The 23,648-nt window shown below is 54.0% G+C and overlaps 1 protein-coding gene and 1 long non-coding RNA gene across 9 annotated transcripts in view; one reads left to right on the top strand and one right to left on the bottom strand.

The window, feature by feature from the left end:
- The window catches only part of LOC121816178 (uncharacterized), a 45,526-nt gene extending 30,827 nt beyond the window's left edge, over positions 1-14,699 (bottom strand). Inside the window, exons 1-5 of the long non-coding RNA XR_006055637.2 lie at positions 13,730-14,699; positions 11,268-11,437; positions 8,057-8,125; positions 7,829-7,899; positions 876-1,005 (exon numbers count right to left, since the gene is read on the bottom strand). This is a non-coding gene — a long non-coding RNA (uncharacterized LOC121816178). The remainder of the gene's footprint in view (positions 1-875; positions 1,006-7,828; positions 7,900-8,056; positions 8,126-11,267; positions 11,438-13,729) is intronic.
- Positions 14,700-21,750: 7,051 nt separating this feature from the next.
- SIRPA (signal regulatory protein alpha) overlaps positions 21,751-23,648 on the top strand; it is a 44,891-nt gene continuing 42,993 nt past the window's right edge. For 4 of the 8 annotated variants that reach the window (XM_042229832.1, XM_042229831.1, XM_042229827.1 and 1 more), the window contains exons 1-2: positions 22,249-22,395; positions 23,020-23,107. In XM_042229832.1, the coding sequence (XP_042085766.1) occupies positions 22,312-22,395; positions 23,020-23,107 (172 nt within the window). In that variant the 5' untranslated portion in view covers positions 22,249-22,311. Of the gene's footprint in view, positions 22,149-22,248; positions 22,713-23,019; positions 23,108-23,648 lie in introns of those variants that run through there. The other 4 variants (XM_042229828.2, XM_027976889.3, XM_027976887.2 and 1 more) reach the window with 4 other exon arrangements.

Genomic DNA, 23,648 nt, shown 5'->3' with positions numbered 1-23,648 from the left:
GATGGCTTTGCGGAGAGGAATTTGGCAAGGCAATGAGGCCATGTCCGTGTCTCAGGGATGAGGTTTGCAGGAGGCAAGGTCAGAGGAGTGGCAGGGGTCAGTGGGACAGGGCCTTGCAGCCACCACAGGGTCTATGGCTTTTCTCCACCTGCCCTGGGAGCCACTGGAGCATCCTGAGCAGAGGTGGGCATGACCTCACTTTCATCTGCTAACAGAGCTGAACCCACGTGACCAGATGAGATTGCAGCCACCATCTCCCCTCTGCAGAAGGACCCTGCCCACTGGACCAGATGCTCTGCTCGCGCCGCCCTCCCGCCCTCTTGAGCCCCATCAGCAAGCCCGTGCTGGCTCCCCATGCCCTTGGCCTGGGACTCTGGCCACACTCCCCTCCCCTACTTTTCCATCTTGACTTTTGTTTGTCTTCTGGTGTAGGCCATACCCACCTACTCTGGGAACACAGCCCAGAGCCCTAACCTGCCCTCATCCCTCCCTTCCCAGAGAAACAAGAAGATCAGGGACAGGTCTGGGCATTGAAACACAAAGTTCAAATCCTCCCTACTTAAAATTCCTATGCCCCAGCGCTGTTCATCTATAAAATGGAGGTAATAATAACAGATTCACCCTCATCTTAGAGGAATCCCAAAGGTTCAGTCACATGAAATGAAGCACAGGGAAGTCATAGAGTTACTGAACATCAGAGCTTCAGCTGGCTGTGCTGCCATAAGAGTAAAGACATGGAGCTCACACTGCCCACCACCCACCAAGGTTCATTTCTAACCTTCCCACTTGCCTCCCACTCAACTCAGGACTGTCCACACTTCAGAACAGGTGCTAGACCAAGGCAGGCTGCTCCTCACCAGTCAAATTATGCTCACCACTTGTGGAGGGGGGTAATGGGTCCATATGTGACACATCCCTGGGGGTGGGCCTGGCTTGTTTGGTGAGTGACAGCTGTCCATCACACCTCATGGGAGGGCCCTCCTTCCTCCTCAGCGTGATTTCAACCTGTGAGAGAAATGCAGATAATGACCACATGTCTGGTATAATCACCAATGCCTGGTATACAGCAAGAGCTCAATAAATGCTCCTTGGAGGAAACAAGGGCACAGCTAGAGGTGGGTGTTTGGCCTGGGGCAAAACTCTGAGCTTCCACTTTCTCATCTGTAAAATGGGAGGACTCGCTTCCCCCAGTGGAGTGAGTGGGGCACCCCCAGGGCTCATGTGCCTCAGTTGTGCACTTTACCAAGGTACCCAGAGGATCTCTGGCAGGGGCTCAGTGGACCCGGTGATCCGCCAGAGCCAGGGCAGCATCCAGGCAGAGAAGATGGTGTGAGCTGTCAGGAGTCACAGGTGGGGATCCGGATGAGACCCGGTGAGGCTCACTGGAGTTGGGGGGCTGCAGCAACAGGTGGGGTGTGAGCAAGTTGTTGTTTCTGCTCTATCAAGGATTCTGGGTTTGGTAGGTTTTCTCTGGGATCAGAGAAGAGCAAGACTCACTGGGATCCTCTCTCCCTCCATTGAACCAGTTTAGGGCAAAAGCTCCAAGAAATACCCTGTCAGTGAGGACTCTCTGTATGGACTGCGGGCTCCTAGATAATTCCTAGCAGCTAACTTAGTGATGGCAGGGGACAGTTATTGAGCACATGTTGGCAGAAGGTCTGCTCTATGCACACCTCACACTCCATTTCACATGAGGCCTCACATAGCCCTTTGAGCTCAGTCTTACTAGTATCTCCAGGGCCACACAGGTAGCAATTGCTGGAGCCAATTTTGGGCCCATGGCTGACCCCTACTCTGTCCACCTGGTGGGGAACTGAAAGCACACAGGCCACCAGCCTGCAGCTCCCTGCGTCAGAGTGGTCTTGGGACGGGGAACTCCGCTGCCCCTAGGAGCAGAAACCTAACCCTCCATCTGGTTTCTCCCCCGCCACAGTAGCTTTCTGCTGGGAGCGACCTGGTCTAATGGTTAGAGCCATGACCTCTTCCAAAGCCAGGCACCAGGGTGCAAAGCCTGCCTCTGCCCTTTGTTCTCAGGCCTCAGTTTACTCATCTACAATGGGAAGACCTATCTCATTGGACTGTTGTGAGGGTTGAGCAAGGGCTGTGTTTAGAGTAATGGACAGTCCATGGTTAGATCTTGGTCCCACTGGATCGCCCCCTTCGCTTAGTCTGCGGACTCCCTGCCACGTGTCTCCTCTTGCCTTATTCCTCTCTTGCTCCCTGCCTTCTCTTCATATGAGGCATATCTGTCTTGCTTTGAAAAGCTTCTCTTTGTCACTCTCCTCTCTTTCTTACTCCCTTCTGGGTCCTAAATCCTGGCTCTTTATGGCATGCTGCATAAACTTAAGCAGAGGGCAGAGCAGCCATCCTGACAGGGGACACCTCAAACTTTGCTCTCTAGAAAATTCTCCTGGGGCATTCACTAAATGCAGGCTCCTGCCCCATTTCAGAGATTCTGACTCCATAAGTCCAGGGTAAGCCAGGGAACCCACATATTAAACAGCACCTTCTTCTGCCACCTTCCACATGAGACAGGGTGGCTCCTGGGCTACCCTGTGAGAAGCACTGCAGCTGCCCTCAGTCTCTACAGTTCCATCTGTAAAATGGGAGTCAGCAGAGCCCACCTCCCAAGGCTGTAAAGATGAAGTCATTTGTCTGGAAGAGAAGGCACACACCTTCATTGTTTTCTGCCATAGCTTTTGTAGGATTTCTTTTGTCTCGTCTTCCCCATCCTCTGATTCTGGTGTTTACATGAACCTTTCTCTCTCCTCTCTCCCCACCCTCTACCGGAAAGTGAACCCGGCTCCAGAGCCAAAGTGGAAGAATTAAAAAAGAGTGACCTTTCTGTAGGGGCTGGGGGCCCCAAGACCATCCAAATGGCCTGTCAGCTCCCCTTTGCCTGGCACTCTGGCTGTCCCCAAAACAGAGCGTCTCCCGCCCCTGCAGCCCCCACAGAGGCGGCAGCAAAGCCCAGGGAAGATGGGGGGAGCCTTTGTGCAGGAATGGCCCTGCTGCTATGGAAACCAGTGCTTAGGAACCGCTCAGAGCAGATCCATTCGGGGAGCAGCCCGGCCTTGGGGGAGGGGGAGAGGCCAAACTGCACCTTGGACTCTGCCCTCCCCATTACCCGCCCTATGATGCTGGGCAAGTCACTTAACCTCTCTGAGCCCTTTCTCCCACACCAGTCTGGGGAGCAGCAGCCCCCATTAACGATGGGTGATAACAGCTGCAATGACTGAACGCTGCTGCGGCTTTCAAGCCTAAAGACACGTCAGATTGCCTTTTGCTTTCATTACTGCGAGCTCGAAATATTCTAGTGCCAGCTTGCTGTGCGACCTTGTGCCACCCGAGGGCTACCCAAACGATTTCCATGATAGAATTTCGTCTCACAGAGGCGCAGGTCTGCTCTGAGTCACCCTCGAACACACACGCACACAAACCAGCCACCGAGCTAAGCTGCCCAAACATCCTGTGACCCCAGTTGAGAGGAAGGGAAGAAGTGACTCCATCTGCAGCCGCAGTGCTTGCAGCTGCTGCCATAGTGCCCAGCCCCTATCTGAGGGTATGTTGCCCCTTCTAGCTCCTCCCCAGCACCCTGGGCTCCTCAGGCCTCCAGCCCTAAGTCTGAGAGCATCAGCCTGAGGCCCCAAGCACCAGCCTGAGAGGTTGCTCTGTCCCCCTGCTCCACGGCATCACACCCTGGACTTGGTTCATAGACAGGTGGGAACTGCCTGCCCTTCCCCCACTGAGAAGCATGAGGCCAGGGCTTTCCCTGTCTCTGCCTTAACTTTCTCAGACACAACCCAGTGCAGGGCCAGCCCCAGTCCCACAGATGCCTGGCCATCCCCTGAACAAGCCTCCTTGCCTTAGCACACATTCCTCCAGAACTCTCTGGGATCCTCTGCATGCCACCCTTCCTCACTGACCTACCTAGTTTTCCAGAGGACACTGTGACTTGCCCAAGATCACACAAGAAGCATGTGACTCAAGAGCCTGTGTCAAATCCCAGACCTCGGGGGGACACTGAGTCCAGCTGCTCCAAAGAGCATCCATGCATTCACTCAGCCAGCCAGGCGTCTGTTTGTTTGTTTTCCCAGCAAACATTTATTACGCCCCAGGCAGGCTGCTCAGTGCTGGGGACCCAGTCACGAACAAGGCCAGTAGAGAGAGCGTGCAGCTCAGAGAAGCAGACAGATGCTAAACAAGTAATTACAAGTGTGATGGATGCCCAAAGGAAAAGCAGGCAGAGCTCTGAGAGGAGACCAGGAGAGGGCCACTGACGTCTCCCATTTGTACAAGGTTTTACCCCAGGCGTGGTCCTCCAGCCCCTTGCATCCATACCTCTGGGAAGCCTGTTTCAGTCCCCCAGGCCTGCAGACCAGCATCCCTGGGGAGAGATGCTACCTCCTGAACACGCACCCAGGGAAGGCTGCTCTGAGGTGTGAGGACCACACCTGAAGGGGCCTGGATGGAGTGGGGAGGGTGCGGGGTACATGTTTTCTAATCACCCAGCACATCCTGAGCTCATCTGTCTCTTGCTAGGCCTCTGAGATAGAGAGAATAGCCTCAGTTTACAGAAAAGTCGAGACCCAGAGAAACCCAGTGACTAGTGAGTGCAGAGCAAGGATAACAACCCAGGCCTATCAGACCCTAGATCTCCAGAAGGCTCCTCAGAGATGGGCCTGCTCCTGGACGGCCAGCACACAGCCCTGCTGAATGTGAAAGAGAAAACAACCAGCCCCCAGTGAGGCCCAGACTGCTGATTACAAGGCGCTACCTGTACTTCACAATCAAGTATTTTTGTAACACGGTGATAAGAGGCTCTGGCATCAGGACAAGTGAGTATTTGATCAGCTGCCTCTGTTTACCAGCTTTGTGGCCCCAGGCAAGTTGTCTAACCTCCCTGAGCTCAATTACCCCGGTCGGTGAGATGGAGATGATGATTGCAGGGTTGCCTGCAGGATGGTTGTAAGGAGCCTCATCCCTCTGGCTCCATCACCCTCCCTCTCTCTCTCCATCCCTCCACTCCAGTTGCTCTGGCCTCCAGGCCTCAGACATGCCAGGTCCTCTCCTTGCTCAGAAGCTTTGCACATGGTATTCCCTCCACCTGAACACTCTTCCTCTAGATATCCACATGTCTCGCTCACTCCACGGCACCCGCTGGGTCTCTGCTTAAGTGTCATTTTTTCAGAGACACTTGCTCATCCTTCCAGTAAAAATAGCCCCTGTACCATCACCTGTGTTCCCCCGTGCCACTTTATTTTTCTCCCTTAGGCTGTCTCCAGCTTTTACAACTCCCTGCACAAGAAAATAGGCTGCACAGGGGCGGAGACACTGTCTTGTTCACTACTGTTTCCCCGACCAAGGCACTTGACCAGTGCCATCCAAGTTACATGGCCTCATGCATCCCCATGGCCTGCGCAAACCCTGAGAGCCCAGCTCTCCACCTTTAGCCTGGCAGACAGTAAAGCCCAGGCAGAGCATGTTCGCTGCGCTGTAAACCTGCTCAGGCCTCCTAGACCACAGCTAAGGCTCTGGGGACAGGAGCAATGCATCCCCCGGGGCCCCCTCCCGGAGTGCCCTGGAACCAGCAGGCAGTGGAAAACCAGGCCCAGGCTTGGCAGGGGATTGGCCAGGGCTCAGTGCCGAGGGGCAAGGACCTGCCAACCTCACTCCCCAAACAGCAACTGATTGTCCCAGCAGCTCCCAAGTCCCCTGAAGACCTCCCAGTGGCCACTCTCTCACAGGAACACTTGCTCTGAAAGGGGCCGGCCTCCTGGCTGCTTCCGGCCACAGACGGGGCAGGGTGGTCCCAGCCTCGCGGGAGATCCTGGGACTTCCGGGCCTGCTGGGAACTCACAGCCTGGTGCCTGGCAGAGAGCAGGCGAGGACAGATTCCAGGGCCCGCTGGCCTCTTGGCATTTGTATGCAGGTGCTGGTCCCGTACATGAGCTGGAATCTATCACCAGAAAATAAAACACTCGGGGAGAGCAGGCCTCAGAAGACAAACGGTGGCCGGGCGAAGTTAGCACCCGCCCTGGCTTGCTGAGCTCTCACTGTGTCTCCCTCTCAGGGGGCCTCTGGATGGAGAGAAGCCTCCAACCCTCTCAACAGGGAGGCGGGACCCAGCATCTTCCAGAGAGGGGACTGGGGCATAGAGAGCAGAGGCCACTGGCCCAGAAGAAGGAAGCCAGGATCAGAACCCAGGCCTCCTGTCTCAGAGGAGGGCTTTGACTTCTCTGCCACTTCCCAAACTTCCCTGCTGGTACAGTGGAGTAGGGTGAAGAGATGTTGGTTACAGGAGTGTTTCCATGGCAAAGCTCTCCTTTATGCCCCTGTGGAGCAGTGAGTGGGTTTACGTTTGGCCTCAGACCACCTGTATCAGAACAGAATGCAGGGAACTTGCTAAGAAGCTTATTCCCAGGCCCACCCCAAACCTGCTGGGCTGACTAATCTGTCTTTCTTACACAATTAATTCTGATGCTCATCTGAGTTTGGGAACCAGTGACTTAGAAATAATTCTGACCTAGACAGAACTAGCCTCTTATTTCTTAGATGAATAGACCTTTAAAAGTGTAGCTTATGTGGAATGTAGAGGTGATAATAAGAGTTACTATTTACTGAGCGTTTACTATGTGCCAGGTAATTTTCTAAGTGGTTTACGTTGATTTCACTCTCAAAACAACCCCACTGAGGAGGTAATATGATTATTTTACCCATTTTACAGATGAAAAAGCTGAGGCCCAGGGAGTGTAAGTTCTGTTGTACAATATTGCACCACTAGAAAGTGGCAGAGATAGAATCTGAACCCAGATCCACTCAGGTGGGGGCTCCAGAGCCTGTCCTCTTACTGCTAAGCTAAAGTCAGGCTTTTATCTTCAACTGCCACCCCACCCCCAATTCCAGCCTTGTCCTGAAGTCCAGGTCTGGTGGAAAAGTAAGAAGCAGGCACAGGTTGCCAAAGTCAAGGGGATGTTCACTATTGGAGGGGGATGCATGAGCTGGGGAAGCACAGGAACGGGACCCCAACCCGAGAGGGGGAGCTTGTTGGAAAACCCTCCTTAGAGGAGGATCTGACCGATGAGCAGGAGTTTGCCAGGCAGAATGGTGCTCTTACAAAAAGACAGGGAGGCATATTCAGAGAAGCACCATGACAGACACATGGTCCTGGGGGAGCACTTGATGACTTAGGCCTTCAAGTCCTGGTTATGGAGTTGGACTGCACCCCAAGGACACCTGAAGTGTTCCTGAATGGTGGAGGATGAGCACCTGGCCTATGGCATGGAGAGGCTGGACTGAAGTCCAAGGGTCTGCAGGCAGGAAGACCCTTGGCTCAGGGAGCAGATGGGGCTGAGCTGGCGCAGCCACAGTGAGAATGGGGCAGATAGACTGGAGAAACACCTCTGAGACAGACCAGGTGAGACCGGGTGGCTATGGAGAGGAAAGGAAGCAAGCAAAGGGTGTGTGAACGTTCTGGAAACCGGAAGTTCAAAGACACAGGAGAAAAGCAGGTAGGGCAGAGGGTGAGGTCCTTTACAGGCACTTTGAGTCTGAGGGGCACCAGGAGGGGCATTCAGGAAGAAGGTGGGGATACTTGAGTATCAAGGTGGGCAGAGCTTCAGGGCTGATGATGGGTGAGGTCACACACTGAGAGATGAAGTGAAGTGGGGGGAGACTTCACCCACATGGGGTGTCCTACCCAGACTAGACCTCTCCCTGCATAGTCTCACACCCTTTCTCTCCCTACATTCCCGACTGGAGAAGGGTAGGGGAGATGGATGGGAGGGGGAGACACCACTTGTCCCGCTGCCTGTCCTCTGAGACTCACACCGCCATTTGGAGGAGATCTGTTGTCTTCTCTCTGGTGAACTTCCAGGTGTCTTGTACATGCTTGAGACACTAAACGTGAGATAGAACAGGTGATTCTGGTGGTGTGGGGTCATGGGATGGACGTTTCCAGGGGAGCAAACTCTGGGCGCTCTCCTACCCCCACTGTACTCCCACACTCACATGTCTACCCTCCTGGGCTCCCCGGCAAGGGCAGAGTCTCACTTACCATCAGCGAGCAAGTTGCCTCCTCATATTCCCCTACACACAGATGAAGCACCAAATAGAGAAACAGGGTCTAAAGAGATCACACAGATAAAGCCCTTCCCAGGAACGAATGGGAAGTGGAGTCAAACTGTGGAGTGCGTGTCCAGACAGACCTTAACTGGACACCTGGTTGAGGGCAACACAGACTTCTATCTCCCAAGTCTGCACAATGCAGACCTGCAATTCTGCATGTCGGAATTGCACACAATCATCTGAAAGTTGAAAATGCAAAAGACCAGCACACAGTGGGCTCATTGTATGGTAGCTAGAAGAAGGATTGGTGCCTGTCTTCCTAGACCCAAGCACTGCAGGGACTTCTGTTAGGGGGATTCCCCCAACCTGGTCTCAGCTGGAGACTGGAGCGGGAGGCCCATGGCCTAGGTAGCAAAGAGAGATGAGCTGCGGGGAGCTGGCACTGGCAACAAAAGGTATTTGCATCGGATAATGGGTAAAGTGTCTTGTTATTCCATTAACTTGTGTAGCAACGACTGCGGCAGAGAGAAGGGAGCGTTGGAAACCCACAGGGTGGGCAGGAGCTGAGATCGCTGATCAGCAATCAGACTGGGGGCTTCCAGGGGGCTGAGCAGCCTCAACAGAAGCTGCAGCAGGTGGCCTTTGGACAGAGGGGTACGGGCAGAGCTGGGCTTCATCCTAGACCCTCAAGACTGCCTCACGGCTGGAGACCCAGCTGGAGGCAAAGTTGAGAAGCACATCCCTGGTACCACTGCACCAGCCGTCAGGGGCAGGTCTCAGGGAAAAGGAAGAGCAAGCACAGAGCCCCAGGCTGGACTGGACCAACATGTCAAAGGACAGGAACAAGGCCAGTGTGGCTGTAGCACAGTGGGCAGTGAGTGGTCCCACCTCATGATGGAGAGGATAGAGGGACAAGGCACATTGAGAAGGGTCAGTTGCAGGACTTGGGTTTGATTTTAAGCACCATGGCAGGCCCTGAAAGTTCAAAAGCAGGGAAGAGACATAATCCTATTTAGATTATTCAAAGGCCTCCTAGAGGCTAGTTGGAGATGGATTGCAGGGACCAAAGCTGCAGGAACAGAATTGCTGAGAGGAGGATGGTACAGTGTCTGGGTGTGAGCAGATGGTGGACAGTAAGAGTCGTCCTAGGGGAGGTGGAAGAGGCAAATGGACCAGGACTGGGTTTTAAAGGTCAACAGGACTTGTAAATGAACAAGGGGGTGAGGCAAAGAGGGGACAGAGATGACAAGGATGAAATGAGATTATGGATGTGGGTAAAGGGTTTATTTAGCATGGCACCTTGTACACAGTAAGTGCTCAGTAAATACTGCCCATCATACGAGCCAAATGTTCTGCACCAAGCCTAGCCTGCCACCCAAACCCGCTCTGCCAACTCTGCAGGTGGAGTCTCTGCTTGGTTTCCTGGCTTGGGTCAGATAACCTCTAAGAAAAGGAAGACTCCCCTCTCTGGCAGGGGTCAGGCACTCATGCTAAGTAGTAAGGGCAGTGCCCGTGTGAACACTAGGCAGGGGCTTCCCCGGGTCACTGGGCTTGACAGAGGCAGAGAAAGCCCTGGAAACCAAGTCTCCTGACCCTGGAAATCCCCTCTGGAATCTGGAAAGTCAATGACGCCCAGGCATGAATTCCCAGCAGCACCTTCCCCCAGCATCCGCTGAGACACTGGCTCTGAAGTCCGTTTCCTGACTCTTCTCTGGACTGCAGTGGTTCTAGCAGCCCAGCCTCAGAGACTTTGCACTTGCTGCTCCCTCCTCCGGAACCTTCCCATGACTACTCCTCTCTCTCACCCCAGCAACCTTGCAGAGGTCTGCCTGTGGAGGGAGCTGGCCTCACAGCCTGCAGGATTTCCCAGGACTAGGCAGCTACTTGGGCAAACCCAAAAGTCAGGTCATTACCATTGCCTCATCCTCTTCCACAGCCCACTTGGAAGGACTCCCCAGCCCTTTGCCAGGACAGGCCAGCACAGCTGCTAGCACCCACTCTGTGGTGCCACCAGCCCCGACGTGGACTGGCCCTGGACTGTGGGGGTGGAGCCACACAGGATAGACCCACCTTTCCTGCTGGGACGCAGCCCAGGCAGAATCCCCCTTTCTTCCTTCTTGCCCAGCTAGAATATGAGTCAGAGAAGGTCCCATTGACATTTTTCCTCTCTCCTCCTCCCCAGCCCACGAGGGCATGAGCAGGCACAGCCCTACATGGCAGGGAAGAGAGGTGGAGCTAGCTGGAGTCAGTGCTCAACCTGCTTTGCCTGGTAAGGTCATCCAGGAGCTTCAACCCAGTGGGCAGTCCTTTCTCCTGTCTCTGAGGCTACTGCCTTATGCTGGCTCCAAACTCAGGATACAGGCTTTACACTTAACCCCAGAGCAGTCCCTGCCTCACTCAGGGCCAAGTTCAGACGAGAGGCAATCAGGGGCTTAAGTGGCTGCCAGAGAAGGCCAGCCGCCTAGTTATTAAATATTAAGTGGCAAGAGCCTAGGAACGTATAATTGCAAATAAGACTTTGAAGCAGATGTTGCCAACGGCTTGGACTGGGGCTCATAGTTTGGACCAACAGGGGATTGCAAGTCACCAAGCTTGGCTGCTGGCAACTGCCCTGTGTTTACTGGGCACCTGCTGGGTGTCAAGCTCTGAACTGGATGCTGCAGGTAAAGGTTAACCAGACATGGTCTCAGCTTCAAGGGGTTCCAGGTCTAGTAAGAAGACAATGTAAGCAAAGACCCACAGCCTCAGGTAGTAAGGGTTGGAGAACAGAGGAGAACCATTTCTCCAAATGGTGCAGGATGCTTTCAAGCATTTGTTGAATACCTATTGTGTGCCAAACATTGTTGTAGATTCTGGGAAATCAAGTATTAAGTAAGTCAAACTTTTTCCTTCATGGCACTTGCAATTGAGTGGGAACTTGCATTCCACGGATAAATGAGCGTGCACCATGAAGAAGAGGCACTGGGGAACAAGCCCATGCAAAGATTTGGAGGCATGAAGATGTAAAATAGATTCAAGGCAAGTAGGGAGTTCAGTGCAGCTGGTTGCATGTGGGAAGGAGAGATGAGATGGATAGTAGTTGGGGCCTGAAAAGCCGCCATGCCAAAGAATTTGAGTCCTGGAGTTCAAAGTAAGTGAAGTGAGCTCCCTCGGGGACCATCCGTGGCTCCCAGGATCACTGGGATAGGACATAATCTGACCTTTGAAGCTGTCGTCTTGAGAAGAGTAGAGTGGAAGGAGACACCTCAGTGGACATCCTGGGGTGGGAAGTAGCTGCCTGGTTGGTGACCACTCCAGTTTCCACTGCCCGGCCTTCAGAGGAGCCCTGCCCCTTGACTCTCCTCACACCTGCAGCCTGTTACACCAGTTCCTGAAAGGCAGCAAACATAGCCTGAGAACATAGGCGCCTTTGTCTCAGTCCCTGCAGAAGGTGAAGGGGTAATATGAGCCCAGACCATTCAGGAGACAACTCCTTGCCAAAGGAAGATTCCAATTCAACATCCCCAAGAATGTCCCAGTTGACTGGGCCTCTCTCTCCACTGCCCTGCCCTGATCAGGGTGAAGTGGAGGTCTAGGTGGACGAGATGAACCTTCAAAGTCATTCCCTGGCCATGATTCTATACAAAGAAAGGCGAGAGAAGAATGACCTTTGAAGATGCTAATCCAAGAGTTCTTGGGTACACTTCTGAGAGTCTAGAGTTGCATAAGGCTGAGGTTCTAGAATTCTGCAGATTGAAAATTCTAGGATTCTAGGATCCTGTGATTCTAAGCTGCTAGCTTGATTAGGGAAAGGAAAAAATCAGCCATCATATCCTCTTAATAAAAATTATGCATCTGGAGAGAACCTCAAACTAACACTGAAGCCAAGGAGGCTTGTTTTCCCCTTTTCTGCCTTTAAATTGTCTTCTCACTCCTCCTCGGTGTCTGCTCATCTGCATACCCCCACCACAGTCCCTCCTCCAAGCCTGGCAGCCACACATTTGCCATCTGCATATAACCCAGTGATTAGCGCAGCCGAGCAGGAGAGGAGGGGTGTGAAACCCTTGCTGCCTGCCAGTCAGGCGGCCTGAAGTCGACCAGGCTGCAGGGAGTCACTCAGCTCCCTGAAAACGGCTGAGCCGGGGAGGAGAGACACACTTGCGCAGACACACACCAAAGAGCAAAACACACCAAGAAAGGCCCCAGATACATAGACACACAGAGACAGAGACATGCACACCACATGTGGACATCTGCAGACAGCACACACACGTGCAGCACACACATGCAAACAAACCAAAGGAAGACACACAACCTTACAAGTGACACATTCCTGAACACACAGACTTGCAAAGCTTCAGAGAAAGACACGTACAGCACACAGGGATATTTGCAGTACAACACACACACGCACACACACATACACATCCATACACATGTGGCCACAATAGCAAGACACACAGTGGCACTCACTCGAACACCTGTGTACAGACAAGTCCATGAAAACAAGTGCAAACAAATCGACGCATACTATACAGGTGGATACACGACCAGGAGGACACAGTACCGAGTTGTTAGTGACCTCTCCAAATGAGGAACAACAAGCAAGTCACCCTTCCCATCCCCTTCTCATCCCTCCCCTCTCCCTCTCATTCATGGGACGCTACTGAAGGCATCCTATGGACACAGCCTGGCTTGGGCCCTTGGGAGACTGCATGAAGTGTGAAGGAGCAGTTCAGTTAGACTGCGGGAGCTCAGAGTGGCTGAAACACAAGTAGGCACTGAGTTTAAGAAACTGTTCCCAGAGCTGCAATGGGATTGCCCAGAAAGGTAGTGAGCTCCCCACTGCTAGAGGCAATCTAGTGTAACAGAGAGATTTGCACATCAAATGAGAGAGGGAATGATGGGGGAACTGAAGGCCTTTGAAATTCCTTCCAGATCTAATACTCTCTCCCAATTTCACCAGGCTTAAAAATCGGTCATGTTCTAAAATGTTTTAATCATATTCCCATCAGTAAAAACATTTAAAATATGCACCCTAATGTACATTTGTTTATTTTATAAATGTGTTATATACTTTTAGACTAATATGTACTTCATAGAACAGGCACGAAAATAGAAAAACTTGAACTAACAAGATGAAAATACTTCTGATTATGTACCTTAAAGGACAGGCAGAAATGGAGGGGGTGATGTAACATTTATTGAGTACCTCTTGTGTGCCAGACTTGTTATACATATTATTTCTTTAAATCTTCAAAATAGCCCTCTAAAAGGGGGCAGTATTTTTTTTCCTTTTTACAGATGGGAAACTGAACACGAGGGGCAAAGTCCCTTTCCTGAAGGCACGTGACCTGCAGCTGGCAGGGCTTGAATGTGGACCCCAGCAGGCTGGCTCCGGAGTCCACTCCTCCCACATCATGCAGGCAAGGGGTGGGGCTTGCACAGAAAGGAAAGACCCATTGGTTCTTATGGACAACGGGCCCACAGGTTCAAAGGGCACCGTAATGATTTAGGCTTAAAACTGAACAACAGGTAGTATTCTCAGGCCACAGGCATGGATGGGCACCTGCTACTCAAAGTGTGGTCTGTGGACAAACAACTAAAGCTTCACCCGAAAACTTGTTAGAAATATAAGATCTCAAGTCCCATTGGGACCTACTGAGTCAGAATCTACATTTACCTGGGTTAAAATCTGGGAAGACTTGGTGACGTTAAATTCCTCTGGTCTGTGATTCTGTCCACTGGAATGAGGAGAAACAAGTTCACCCTTGGTCGCTCTAGGGGCTTCCTTCTCTCAAGAGTTTGCTTAGTTCCAGAGTATTAGAGAGGTGGCTTCCAAGAATCTGTCTACACTGCTTTCCCTCTGAAAGTGAAAGTGAAAGTGAAGTCGCTCAGTCATGTCAGACTCTTTGCGACCCCGTGGACTGTAGCCCAACAAGCTCCTCCGTCCATGGGATTCTCCAGGCAAGAATACCTGAGTGGGTTGCCATTTCCTTCTCCAGGGGACCTTCCTGACCCAGGGATCGAACCCAGGTCTCCTGCATTGCAGGCAGACGCTTTAACCGCCAAGTTAAAACTGAGGGCTTTGCCTTGCCTGTAAGACTGTGAGCCCTACTTCCTGTCCAAGCTTACTCCCCTACCGCTTCCTCTGCTACAGTGTCCTGGTTTCCCATGTCCTTGCCACGCCAGGGCCTTTGCACTGGCTACCCCTTTCATTGTGTGGCTCTCCCTCTCATATCCATCAGGAAACTCCGTTATCTGAGCAAGACCTTCACTGCCGCCCTGCACAGATAGCAGCACCCCCTCCCACCATCAGTCTGTATCCCTCACCCTGCTTCCTTTTTTTCGGCAGCTATCACTGTTCATGTGACATGCAGTGTATTTCAAAACTCACACATTCATTTTTCCACCTCTCGCACTAGAATATGAATGCCTCAGGCACCCAACACACCCCAGCCCATAGTAGGTCCTCCATAAATATCTATTGAATGAATGCAGGCCATGCGTTGTCCCACCCCAGTGGCCCCTCTGGCTCAGCTGTGCTGTGCGGCTGCAGGATCTCTGAGGAGACCGGAGGCCTTGGTCAGCCGTCCTGGGGCCACCAGGAAGCCTGCCCTGAGGTCTTGCCCTGCCCCCGCCATCCTGCTGGGGGAAGAGCAGCATCCTCTCCTGTCTGGGACCTGCCAGCAGCCACGTACAATACATCTGTCTCCCTCCAGCCTCTCCCACTCTTCTCTGGCAATTTCTTCAGTTTCAGACTTTACAAAAACCAAGGCCTTACTGTGGGTTCCCTTCCCTTCTGCCAAATCCCTACAACTCCTGTTTACTAAACCCCAATATTTGCTTGAAACTGGGGAGCAGGAACACTAGGAGAACAACACAGACCAATGTCATCCAGTTTGGTTGGCCAGGCATCTAGGGGGAGACTTTGGGCCACCCCATTTCTCTCTGCCCCTCAGTCCTCTTATGCATTCCATGGGGACTGTTACTACTTTCCTCCTGGTCAGGGAAGAGAGTGGACTGGGGATAAAGATGAGGAGTAAAGGATTTGGTATCAGAAGATCGGGGTTCACCATCTTACATGCACTGGCCCAGCAGTCTCTGCCTCTCCTGAAGCCTCAGTTTGTTCATCTGTACAAATGGGTAGATGTAAGTGGAACAAATTCCAGCCAGGTGAGGCTGACATCCAAGCCCAGTCTTTGCACAGCATGACTGTGAGGCTCCCGTGTGGTAAGAGGCCGAGGAGCTCTGGAAATGAGCTCTGGGGTCCTCCAGCCCACCACCCCCCTTGCTCCAGTAGCATGGCACCAGCATGGGCACCTGCCACCTGAAGCCACAGTGCCAACTTCTCAGAAGCTGGGAACAGACAGCAGCATGGGTTGCTTTGGCTTCCCCTGAGAGCCAGGCCAGTTCCTGCTGGGGACAAATACTTCCTCTTGGGAACAGGAATGAGGCCAACTGGAGTCCTGGCCTCCCAGCCTGGGAAGGAAACCCAGGTTCAAAGAAGACATCTGTTTCTTGGGGACACCCAGGCCAAGCAGGGGCAGAGGAACCTGTGCCACCGGTGGAGCTGCCAGCACCTTGCAGACAGAGCTGCTCCCTGCCTGGCTCCCTTCACCCTGTGGGCAGCCACTCTGTGCAGGCACGGCTCCACGTGCTAGAGAGCAAACATAGAGTCCGGGTGGAGCTTGAATCAGGTCAGCGAATCTCCAGCAACCGAAGAGGGTGTCATATTTACATGCTACCAGGAAAAATAAGAAATGGTAGGAGACTTTTAAAAAGAGTGGTCAGGACAGGCTTCTCTCAGGAGGGGACACCTGCGCAGAGGGAGAGTGAGGCTGGTGGCTGGCTGGGAAGAGCAGGTTCTAGGCACAGGGAGCAGCAAGCGCAAAAGCCCTGAAGTGGGCACCTGTTGGGTGGATTCCTGGAATTCAGAGAAGATGAATATGGCTGGACTAGAGTGAGCTGGGGGAGAGGTGATAGGTGAGATCATGAGGGGCCTTTGGGGTTTACTCCTCTTTCCCTCCCTCACTCCCTTTTACCCGTTAATCCTGGCCTCAGCCTGTTTCCAGAAGAGGAAATGGAGGCTGAGATCCACTCAAGATCACACAGCTAGTAAGGGGCAGAGCCTGAGTTGAAAGCATGCCTCTCAGCCACTGACCAGTTATTGTCCCATCACGACTGGAAAGTCAGACTCATCTGCTGATTCTTTATTTCATTCACCAGATACTTTTCATTCCTACGACACATCAGCAGGCCTGCACCAGGGCCTGGAAGCCAGCAAGTCCCTTGGTGTGATGGAGACCCTGAGAGGGCACTCTGGGGCCTCCAAGCTCACAGCAAAGTAGAAGGCAGAATGTGCAGAGGTGAGGAGCAGGGGCTGGGGGATGATAACTCCTGGATCCAAAGCCTAACTCTGCAATTCACAGGCTGTATGCGCTTGCACAAGCCCCTTAACCTCTCTGAGCCTCAGTTTTCCCATCTGTGAAATGGGGATAAGAATCGTGTCCACATAAGAAAATTGAGTGAGAAGCATGAGAGAATCCACTGAAATCCTTCAGGCCTGGGGCTTAGTAAGCAGTCCTAATTTAGCAGTGATTCGTGTTATCACTGGGCTGAGTCAGCACTTGAAATCAGGTCCCCCAGTGCATGCTGAGTCAATCAACTCTGTCCTGATGCCATCCTTGCACCCCTCCACCCTGCAGGGGACCCTGCCGCCCAGACGGTTGGGGGAGGTTAGCTTCTGCAAAGCTGAGCTGAGCTCCAAGCAGAGCCAGATCTCCAGAGCCTGAGAACAGTGTTTAGGGCCTGACAGTGCGGTCCCACCCCTGACGAGCTCAGGCGAGCTGCCTGCCTGCCTGCCGAGTCACTTAGTCGCTGACTTCCCCTGGAAAGCACTCATTACAGCACGGCTCTCTCAGGCCCTGACTCTGTGATCTACCTGCAGCCTCTGAACCAGTACGTTTGCCCCCTCTGTTTTCCTCTATGTGGGAAGGACAGAAAGCAGAAGGGCAGACAGACTGCAAACCAGCCAATAGGAAAGCTGAGACTGGGCTCATGAAACAGTCTGACTAGTCTATTCAGTGGTCCTACCAGTCTATCCATTGGACTGCAACATCAGCGTCACCTGGGACCTTGTCAGAAATGCAAATTCTCAGATCTTACCTGATACCTGTTGAATCAGAAACTGGGATCCGTAGTTTAATAATCATTCCAGGTGAGGGTGATACCTGCTCTGTGGTGGGAAGGTGGGGGCTGTGGAGAGGTGATTATAAAGTAGAGTGCATTGAAGCACAGGGTCAGAGAAACACTTCTTCAAATCCAGACTCTGCCGGTGGATGTTTTAGATGTCTTATCGTGGGATTGTGGGCAGGTCGCTTTTGTAATTGAATAGATATTTATTGATAACCTACTGTTCACTATTAAGGCCCTGGAGCCTCAGTGCTGGGAGAAAACTATGGCAATAGCCAATATCTTTCCGCAGATTAACTCATTTTCCTTACTAGAGACTTTTTAGGTCTGATTCCATCAATTCCTGAATCTGGGTAAGTGAGGCACAGATGGACAGAGAACCCTGCCCCGTGACTGGTCAGAGGCAGCGCTGGGGGTTTCATCATAGTATGTGCTCCCAAGGCTGGGCACTGAGCCCAGGGATAGGCTGACCCACAGCTCATTAAGGAGTTGGATAATGTGCAGGGCAGAGGCACAGTGCAGGCAGGTTGTGATGCCTGTGATAAACACGAAAGAAAGTAGAGAAGGAGGCAGAACACACTGGGGTAGGGGAAGGGACTTTTAAAAGGATGGTCTGGCAAAGTGACCTGTGAGCAGAGACCCCTCTAAGGCAGCTTAGAGGAATTCTTAGTACCTAGGTGTGGTTTGAATATGTCACAAAAAACACGCCAGTAAAGCACAGCAGGAGGCTTCCCAGGTGGCTCAGTCGTTAAAGAATCTGCCTGTAATGCAGGAGACCCTGGGTTTGATCCCTGGGTCTGGAAGAGCCCCTGGAGAAGGAAATGGCAACCCACTCCAGTGTTCTTGCCTGGGAAATCCCAAGGACAGAGAAGCCTGGCGGGCTATGATCCACGGGATCACAAAAATAGTCGGCCGTGACTTAGTGACTAAGTAACAACGACAAAGCAGAGTAGGTGCTGAACAAATGGGAACTGCTGTTATTTGGAGACGTGAGTTCAAATCCTAACTGGCTTGGTCATTCACTAGCTGTCTGTCCCATGTCCGGAGTAAGTAACCCCATCCCTTTGAACTGCAGTTTCCACAGCTATAAAATAGCCACGTGACCTCTGGAGATGACCCCCCTGCAGGTCAGAGAACAGGGGGCGCAGTGAGGACGCTCCTTCCTTCAGCCCCCACCAGCTTCTCTCCAGCCCTTCAGCAGCTCCTCGCTGGGGCAGTTGGTTCCCTGGTCCAAGCTGCCCAGGAGTCCTTGCTGTTTTTATTTTTATTGTTCTGGCTCCACAGCTGAGGCCTCTAACTCCAAATGGCTCCTCTTGCCCAGAAAAATAGGTCGTTGGCAGCTCCGGCCTCCTGACAGGCCCCACACAAAGGCGGCTGGCGGGCCTGCCTGCTGACGCCAGCCCAGGGTGATGGGAAACGAGGAGCAGAGCCCACAGGGCTGGCACCCGGCAAAGCTGGGTCCCTGCAGGCTCCTGCGTGTCCTGGCAGAGTGACCCTGGTCCAGTCGCTTTCTGTCCCTGGCCTTGCTTCCTCACCTCTGGGGACACGGTGGAATTTCTGAGGCTTTGACAAGATGACCCCTGTAAACGGGCCTGGCACACACAGGGACACCATCACCCTACCAGCAGGGACAAATTCCACAAATGCTCCCACCACAGCAGCTTCACGTTTGTGCCACCACCAACCCCTTGACCCGGGTGGACCTTGTTACTCCTGTTTCACTGATGAACAGACTGAGACTCAAAAAAAAATTTTTTTCCCCAAGTTGCACGAGTCAAATAGGCAGAGCCTTGGCTTCAAGACCCTGACCCTCCCCTCCTCGTACTCTTTCACATCTTTCCACCAACGCTGGACAACAGGAGGCACATGGTCTGACCTCTGGCTGCTGAGTGGAGAACACACAGGGTGGGAGATGGTAGAGAACTGGACCTGAACGGTAGAAGGAAGGGGCTGAGGAGTGCTTTGGCTCTGGATGTGGAGGGATGGTCCGGTGGGGGATGTGCTACACCAGGGAGTTACAGAGTCAAGGACCAAAGGCTGATGGAGCTGCCTCTGGTTCCATCTAACATCTTTCAGGTCTTTGCCCAAACATCACCTGTTCTGAGGCCTCCCCTGACACCCTCCCCTTACATCATCAGTCCTGCTTCATTTACCCCTGTAGCCTGTCCCCACCCGACAGACTTGCTATTTTACAGACTGACTTGCTTGTCCCCACAAGACTGTTAGCTCCTTGGGGTGAGGGTCTTGTCTGTTTTTCTCAGTTGCTGCATCCCTAGTGCCCAGCCTAGTGCCTAGCACATAGCAGACACTTAATAAACATGGACGAGTGTGTGAATGAATGGGAAAGGGGCAAAGCCATTTTGACTTTAACCTGGGGCAGCCCAGGATGCCTCCCATGGAGGGGTTGATTCACCTCAATTATCTGCCATAATCTGCGTGACCTCAGGCAAATTGTCCCTCTACCTCAGTATATATCCAGATGCCCATTGGTCTCAGTGATCTCCCAGCCCTGGCAATCGGCCAAGGGTGATTTTTACGTAGATGCTGATTCAGGAGAACAAGGCCCCGACCCCCTCCTGGTGAAGAAGGGAGGCTGTTGGGAAGCCCTGCTGGGTGCCCTGGCCGAAGGTGCTACATAAATAGCAGCTGGTTCCATTATTATCCTTCCCTAATCCGCAGGTTCCTAATCCCAGGCAGGTCTGTGTGTATGTGTGCAGTGAACAGCAGAGACTTCTGGAAGCCCAGGCCAAGAGGCTGCCTCATCTCTGACCTTCAGCAACCCCTGCCCCGACTCCCACCCAGATAGATTCAGGTGATGGATTTACCCAGGAGCCCCACTGGTCACCTTCATGGTATCAGTCAGATGTGGTCTTGAACAGTTGGAGACTCCCTACCCTCACCTCAGATACTAGGAGGACCCCAGAACATCTCTGTGATTCCACACTCTCCTCCCTCCAGCCCATTTTCCACTTGTAGCCACAGTGGCCTTTTAAACACATAAATCAGACCATGGCACTCCCCTGCTTAACAGTGCCAATTATTTCTTCCCTGCAGAATAAATGCATGTGCTTTACCAAGGCCTGCTAGGTCACCCATTTGGACCAGTCTCCCCCATCCTTTGCTCACTCCCCTCCAGCCAAGCTAGCCCCCGGGCCTTTATATGTGCTGGTCCCTCTTCCTGGAACAGCAAATCCCTCAATCCTTGCCTTGCTGCCCATTTTTTTTTGTGATTCAGCTCCCAGTCTCAGGAGGACTTACCCTTATCCAAATCAGCGCACCCTTCTCACTGTGTAAGCTCGACCTTCTGCTGTTCATTAATTATTTCTGCTTGTCTACTTATCTGTCTCCCCACCAGAATGTAAATTCTTCACAGACAGGGATATGGCGTGGGTCCCTGCTGCATTTCCTGCACCCAAAGAAAATCCCCTTACACTTCACATACTACCCAGAACCCTGTAGGTTCCTGAGGACTGCTGTCAAATGCTTGACTTATTTATCAAATGCCATGTGGCAGTTTTTAAATGTTGTACAAATACCAACTCATCTCATGCTCACTCCAGCCTTTTTAGGTTGATACTCCTGTTGGCTCAGGAAATGGAGCCACAAAAATGAGGTATTTTCTCAAGTCTACACAGCTCACAAGAGGTGGCTGGCAGGATTTGAACCAAGGCAGCACCCTGCCTGCCTCCTTGTCTTAGCAGCACATCAAGACCAGACATTTAACAGGGAGGCTGGGGTAGGGTCCGAGAGGGATGAGGGTGTCACTGTACAAAGATCTTTAACCTGGGAATCGGAAATTCAAACTTTGTTTCTACCCCAGGTCTTGCTGCGTCACCCTGGGCAAGTCCATACCCTCTCTGGGCTTCAATTTCTCCTCAGTTTATAGGACTGGCCCTTCTCCCACCTTGCTTCATATCATCCTAAAGGCTTTTTGAAGCCAAACTGGTTATTGTTTATTTACAATTAGAGGGTCTTTGACTCCACCCCCTCCCCCAGTCTGGCGCCTTCTTTGGCCTGGTGATCAGAGCATTCTCGTCCTCATCCCTGACCTGAGTGCTATTGGGAATACAGCTTTCCCTCAAAGAAGGGGACAGAAAGAGGACTTGAGAGAGGGAAACGGCTGCTTTTTTCTCACCAGCAGGCTCTGTCCTGCCTCCAGGCCTCTGGCTCCAGCTCTTCTCCCATCCCCTCATCTTCCTCACCCCCTGCCATCTTCCTGAAGCACAGGCCTTCCAGTTGCCCTGGCCCCGCACCTCTTCCTGGCCCCTCCCCATCCCTGAAGCAGCCATCCTTGACAGAGAGGCACCTCCTTGACAGACAGGCACCTGGCGGGGAGAGCCCACCTCCCCGGAGAGGCCCGGACTCTTCCCCCTGGTTTCCTGGCCACAGCCCCCCTTCAGCTCCCTCTCCTCCCCGCGCCGCTTTTCCAGGCGGTACTGAAGTCCTTCCTACACACACGCTATTTTTGTACCATCACTCTCTCCTTCCTGCCCCCTTCCCCCTACCTTCACTTACTTCCTGCTTTTTCCTTCACCTCGGCCCAGATCTGAAAGGATAGGGGCCCTTCTGGCCCTCACCCACCCCGAGAGGGGCTTTGGCTCTGGGGCCCCGGGACAGGGCCGCAGAGGAGGGGCGAAAGGCAGACGTCCCCCTCCTCCACTCCCCGCGCTCCCGAGCCGCCTCCAGCCTCCCGGGGCGGGAAGCCGGGACTGGCCGCGGCCAGAGTCCGGAGGTGAGGGGAGGCCGGCCGCAACTTCCCCAGTCCACCTTAAGAGGACGATGTAGCCGGCCTGCGGCTCTGACCTTAGAAAAACAAGTTTGCGCAAAGTGGAGCGAGGGGCCCGGCCCCGGGGCAGCCCCGGCGACGCTTCCACCTTCTCGCAGCTCTCATCCGCCGGGCGGCGCAGGTCCGAGCCCGGCTGGCCGAGGGAGGGGGCGAGGGGGAGGCGGTTCGGGGCCGGGGCCACCGCGCGGGCGTCTGAACTGGCACATTGTCGGAGCCCCGGCAGTTCCAGTCCCGAGCCGAGCTGGGCGCCGGCGGCCGGGGCCACAGCCCGGGCCCGGGAGGGGATGAGGGGGTGCCCGGGCCTTGCGCACCGCCCTCTCTCGCTCCCTCCCTCCCCGGGGCGCGCAGCTGGCGGGCGCTCGGCGGAGGTGCCCGCGGGGCCCGAGCCCCGCAGCCTCCAGCGAGGCCGGCGGGAGGAGGGGAAGGGAAGGAGGGCGGGGGCCCCTGCCCAGACTGCGGGCCGGAGGAAGCGAGCCGCGGCGCCGCGAGGAGCCCGGGTGGGGCAGGTGGGCAGCGGCGGGGGCGGCCGGGCCCACTGCCCCTCGCCCTGCCCTCGCGGTCCTCCCTCTCCCGCGCTGTCTGTCTCGATCTGCGCGCCGCCTCGCTCACTCCGCGCGCGCTCTCTCTCTCTTTCTCCTCAGCTCTCGCCTCTCTGTGTCTCTGGCTCTCTGCCTGGCTCCCTTGGGTCTGTTTCCCTCTCCTGCCGGCTCTCTCGGGCTGTCCCTGGCTTCGTTTCTCGCGCGCTTGGGGTCTCTCCCCTTCTCCGTCTCTTGATCTCTCCGGGGTGGCGGGGCTCGGGGGAGGGGGGTTCCTCCGAAAACCGCGGCGCTGACGGCGCCTCCTAAGCCGCTCCAGGCGCCCGTTCCAGGGAGGGGGGAAGCCCGGCCGGGAGGAGAGGTGGGGGGAGAAGGGGGAGCCTTAGTCATTTCCCCGCTCCAGCCCGCGCCCGCCCGAGCGCGCACTCACGGCCGCTCTCCCTCCTCGCTCCGCAGCCGCGGCCCATGGAGCCAGCCCGCCGGGCCCCCGGCCGCCTCAGGCCGCTGCTCTGCCTGCTGCTCGCCGCGTCCAGCGCCTGGACAGGTAAGCACCCGCACCGCCCACCGCTGCCGTCCCCAAATTGCCGACCCAGGCCTCTCAGCCGGCCACTCGGAGCCACTCGACTAATGTCTAGCAGTAATAGGGGGAGAGGTGCCTGTAACCAGGGTTACAGATGAGGAAACTGAGGCCCAGAGAGGGACAGCGATTTGCCCAAGGTCACACAGCCAAGGATGGAACCCAGTCTCTCTGGACTCTGACTGTGCGCCACTACGCTGGGCATCAGAACAGACCCAGAAGAGCTGGTTCACTGGTCCCTGCCCAATCTGATGGGGGAGGCGGGCTGTCAGTGGCTTTCAGAGCCAGGGACCCTGGCTCCTCTGGAATGTCTCTCCCAGGTCTTATGTTTTCCACATGTTTGACTTCAGGGTCTGAGAGAAGGGGATAGGGCCAGAGGTCCTTCCTGTACCGGCCAGGATGGAACAGAAACAGGCTATGACAACTGGGGAAGAGTGAGCTCTCCCTCTGGTGCGCAGAGTAAAGCAGTGTCAGTATGGGGGAGAGAGGAAGAGAGGCCAGGGTAACT

The sequence above is a fragment of the Ovis aries genome, chromosome 13 (assembly GCF_016772045.2).
Source record: "Ovis aries strain OAR_USU_Benz2616 breed Rambouillet chromosome 13, ARS-UI_Ramb_v3.0, whole genome shotgun sequence".
Classification (NCBI taxonomy): Eukaryota; Metazoa; Chordata; class Mammalia; order Artiodactyla; family Bovidae; genus Ovis; species Ovis aries.
The sequence above is the reverse complement of the archived record's forward strand: the minus strand, read 5'-3'. Positions and strand labels throughout refer to the sequence as shown.